This window comes from Penaeus vannamei, chromosome 2, assembly GCF_042767895.1.
Source record: "Penaeus vannamei isolate JL-2024 chromosome 2, ASM4276789v1, whole genome shotgun sequence".
In the NCBI taxonomy this organism is placed as follows: Eukaryota; Metazoa; Arthropoda; class Malacostraca; order Decapoda; family Penaeidae; genus Penaeus; species Penaeus vannamei.
Window position 1 is genome coordinate 15,726,645 of NC_091550.1, and position 5,000 is coordinate 15,731,644.

At 36.1% G+C, this 5,000-nt stretch overlaps 1 protein-coding gene across 1 annotated transcript in view; it reads left to right on the plus strand.

The window, feature by feature from the left end:
- Positions 1–3,804, plus strand: part of LOC113803864 (probable methyltransferase-like protein 24) — a 24,516-nt gene extending 20,712 nt beyond the window's left edge. Inside the window, exon 8 of the mRNA XM_070130607.1 lies at positions 1,340–3,804. Within this exon, the coding sequence (XP_069986708.1) occupies positions 1,340–1,482 (143 nt within the window). The 3' untranslated portion in view covers positions 1,483–3,804. The remainder of the gene's footprint in view (positions 1–1,339) is intronic.
- The last annotated feature ends 1,196 nt before the right edge of the window (positions 3,805–5,000 follow it).

The following is a 5,000-nucleotide window of genomic DNA, read 5'->3' on the forward strand; positions in this document are numbered from 1 at the left end:
TTGATGCTCTGATTATTGTCACATCCAATCGCAGGGACAGGCTTCTGCTAAGCCAGGTAAATTGAACGTTTCACTCTACATGTAGAGGTAAATTGCCTTACCTTGAGAGATGTAGCCACTGCAAAACATTCAGACACCTAAGGACACGCCTTAGGTGGGGGTGAGAAGTGAACGAATGTGAGCTGTCTGCAAATAACTCTTGCCTAACACGCTATCAACAATTAATGAATTGAAGCAAACAATATCTTGGTTATTATTTCATCTGCTTGCCGACGCTGGCTTTGCAAAAAGAGACAGTTCCAATTGTGTAATAGATAATGCCACATCACTACAAACAGAGGCTGTCGCCACCTTAGCGGTGGGGGGGGGGGAGATGTGCCATGCATACCGATTCCAGTGGTCACTGACACCCTACAGCCAAACATGTCCAGTGCCATTACCTACCTACTGACCACTATACTACAGAATAGAGGATTCTTGTTAGTGGTAGAAGTGCTACTATGTCCCGAGTCACACGCATGTGAGAAAATGAGCTTGCTTATAATCAGCAGACTGATAAGAGTTCTTGAGTGAGCTGGTCATTAAATCTAAGTCAAGAGCTCTTAAGACGGAGCAACGGCTGCAAGACAGGCTGGTTTAGCTCACAAAGAGGAAGCGAGACCTTCTCCTTCGTCCAAGTGTTACATAACAGGACATAAACCACTGCGTATCAATATCAAGAGATACTGAAGTAATTCTTTACAAGGCAGTATTATATTTCCAATGAGCATGGTAAACCATAGCCCCCTGTTTTCTATGATAGAAGCATTTCCTCACATGAGAACTACCAACAACTGTTGATGAGACTTAGAAACCTGGTGGTTGTTTCATGGAAGCTTAAAAGCCTCTTGGCAATCAAGCTTCCTTGATATACATTAATATTAGGATCCACAAAACTGAAACAGGTACAGCCAAAGAATGAAGTCCGGGGTAGCTAGCCTTCACAAATCTGTGCTGTGAACTTTGCTGCCAGTGTTTTGTAGTGATTACCACATGTGGAGGCACCCATGGTGATGTGAAGGTATGGTATGTCATGGTAGACTGATTACACGTATAGGGCTCAAGACGCGCAAATGGGCTCGAGTTATGCCTGTCTGTCATATGCTTTCTCTTGCATTCCTTTCCCGTTTAGAGAATTACACGACCTCCCTCGACCCCCCCATCCCCCACCCTCAACACATACACATATATGTGTTTGTTTCTGTGCGTGTGTGTAGATAGATCGAGAGAGAGTACTTTGTAAGATCTTAAACCAAAGTGAAATCTATATGCAATTTCATAATAATTTCCTTTCTTCCAGAAAAAAACGTAGCTCAGATCACATCACACCAAGTGTTCTGGCCGTACCTGCACCTGATGAGGTGTGCGGGCTTTAAACTTATCGCCTCGAGAGCCGGAGGAATTTGGAGGGAGGTTGTCTGGGCGTTAGAGAAAGAATGGTAGTGCGAAATCAGCTAAACATCTCATATCCGGTACTCCCATGGCTGTCGCAGCACCACTGAATTGTTTTGTACCATAGAAAAGCAATTGCTGAACACCTATACAAAATTTTGTTGTTGCTGTTATTCCGTTTTAATGCAACTGTTAGAAATCATGCACAGAATATAAGGGAACATGTATAAAATAGATTTACTAAAATTCTGTTTAATATCATGAGGCAGCATAGTGTAATTATATAGCACTGTGGATATCGAATAAATTAAATTATTGCGAATTAGCGAAATTTAGCGTGTGGGCAAGAGAGGTGCTTTATAACCTGACATGTGGTAGAAAAACCCGCATTGCACAAACTAGATTTATTGAAGTGAGAGGTCTTATCTCACTAAATCTAGTTTATGTATTGTATCAACACGTTAGAGTGCTTTCCATTCAACCTGACATGTATTATATGTTGTGTTTTCTTGAACTGATTAGTTATAGATTATAGTTTATTTAATTATATATATATTTGTTGATTGTATTTTGAAATAAAGATTTGTGTAATCGTTTTAATCTTGAACCTTATTTTCACCGACAACGCTATCGCTACACTTTCCCATTTCTGCACCTGTTGGCTGGCGAGCGAGCGAAGCGCTTCACCTCCCTCTGTTTTGAAACAAAGAAAAAGGAAAGTTCAAATTTGATGCTACACTGTATGGTGCATTATATGTAACAACGATGATAAGTACTAGCGTATATATATATATATATATATATATATATATATATATATAAACAATATATATATATATATATATATATATATATATATATATATATAAACAATATATATATATAATATATATATAATATATATATGTAATATATATATATATATATATATTATATATATATATATATATATGTATATATATATATATATATGCGTGTATATGTTTCCTTTTCACTTCCCATTTGTTATGGGAATATGTAATGTAATAAAACAAAATTCTACGTGTAGGACTAAGATATGACTAAGAAATATCTCTCACTGTTTTCAATATGGGGATACATGAACATTTTTACAAGATCGTTCTGCTCTAGCAAAAGAACTATAATATTGAAAAAATACACTACTATCATAGATAACAATATAAAGTTTAAGATTCAATATCAATATGCTTTCATATTAACAGTGGCACGACTAAGCGATGTTCAGGCCTATAAAAGTGTTCCATGAGGAGAAAGTACCTTGTTTTGTTTTCAGATTGTGTTTGAATTGTTAAAAGAATGTTAGGAAAGTTTATATTAAGCTCTACATAATCCCTGTACTTATTATTTATGTACAATTGAATATGCTTATTCAGGACCTCCAAAAGTGCTCGATGACGAGTAACATACAGGGAAGTTTCTCATGTTTTGTTTACAAAATGAATTCGAATAGTTAAAAGAATATCACTCAAATTTATATTAAGATCTACACAATTATTTTATTTGTTATGTACATATAATTGAATATGCAGGCATTAACTTATATACCTTTTTAAATGCAGTCAATATTAATTAATAAATATTAGCATCTTCAAAATATTTAAAAAGTGTGACTTTCGTAACCAGCGTCGTTAGACGAGGGTAAAAATATGATGGGAGGCGTTTAGGGTCCGCTCATTTTCAACTAATTTTGATAATTTTCCGTCGTTATAACTAACAATTTGTATTTATTGTTATTCCCTGTAATGTTACACAAGGAAAATACTGATTTCAAATAAATACAATTCAATAACAAAATCAGATTCGTCAACTCGAGTACGATTCCCAGAAATGGGGGAGGAGTCGCACCTTTGGCACATTTCGTAGGATCAGTCTGGTGTTTTTAAGATTCCCTGCGTTACTTTCTTGTTTATTGCTTGCATAAAACAATATACGATAAATAAATTGTAAATTGTAACATTCAACAACATAAAGTGCACTCGAATCTCTTTACGGAAAATGTCTTCGATGTATAACAAGAAAATGCGACATTGAACCTGTAAACTTGATTTATCTAAACAGTTCATGGATATTTATAGTGAGTGTATTGTAGGGCTGAATGTTTAAAGTCATTAAATTGGACTGTGCCTCTACCTTTGGTAATGCCTAGCTACAAGACTCAGCTGACGTGGTATCTAATGAAATTTCTGAAAAAAACGAAGTGACGTCACCATCCGTTGGTCGTCTTTTGTTTCCGTTTAGCAAACGAATTTCCGTTTAGTCGCGACAGGCCCGAGGAAGTGGCGCGAATGAAATTTTTCACTTTAAAGTGTCGTAAGACAGATTTTTGTCGGGGGAAATAAAGCCTCTTATTTTCATCCTTTTTTATATCCTTATGACTCATACTTCCCTTTGTTTGTAAAGGTTGTATTTATATATATTTTCCCCTGTAGCGGCTCGAACGAAATAATAATTTTGTATTTTACTAGTACCTTTCTATTCGGATTCTGAGCTGAAACAAGATCTATAATTAATAAACCTGTCTGTGACAATAGTCAATGAGTAAACCTGTTAGCTAACTTCGTATAACAAAAGAGCTGCAGTTTAAATTTTAGCCCGATGATCACCCAAAACATTTTCTATGTGTTCTTTTCATGTTTTATTATGGTCGTGCGTTTTATTATCAGCAAAAATTGTTGTTTGGATAGTCTTATCATATTCTCATTGTTACCTCGCTTTCCAGTAGAAAGTTTGTCTATTTTCGTTTTCCATATGTAGATAAAATATTCCATGCATGTTCTCTTAAATCATTTATGCATAAACCAACTCTTCCTTGGCATTGTGCACATGCTTCTATTTTTCCGTTGTTTGGATGTTAAAATATCTAATCTGAAGCCGGTGTGAGATAGAAAAAGATTCCCTGCTTTGTAAATGCGTCATGGCAAGTGGTGACAGAGAGAATGTTGGGCAAACATGATGTTGTGGGTCTTCCACTTTATCACGAAATCTGTATTAATAGGAGAATCGTGACGTTAGGTAGTGGTCAGGCAGGCGGGAGTGGTCTTTTAGGCTTTGTTATTGTAGCGCACCAAGGTATGTTTGAGGGTTGGTGTTCAACTGCCTTTAGATAACCCGTTTAATATAAGGTGAACGAGGGATCTGCCTAACGTAGGAGAGAAGTATTTCTGGCTTGGTTTGCTTAGCAAAGGGTTTATTGAATGAAGGAGGCATTTCCTCATGTTATACGAATACCCATACAGTATACATCATAACATACAGAGATTGCACTACATATTATATATACCGAATACAATATACCGTCAGTGATCACGTGATGATAATAATGGAATTAACACCGCCCTGAACGCATTTCATGAAAGATAGGTCACAGTACCATCTTAATCCAGTCTCTGAATAATTCGTTTATAATTCGTATAGAATGTGTAATGTAATAAACCTGTTTACGAGCAACCCCCTCCTTTGATCCGTCATTGCATTGCTTATGATCATAACAATAAGAATATAAGATGATGATCCCATGAGGAGGATTAGGAGGAGGATGGCAATGATGA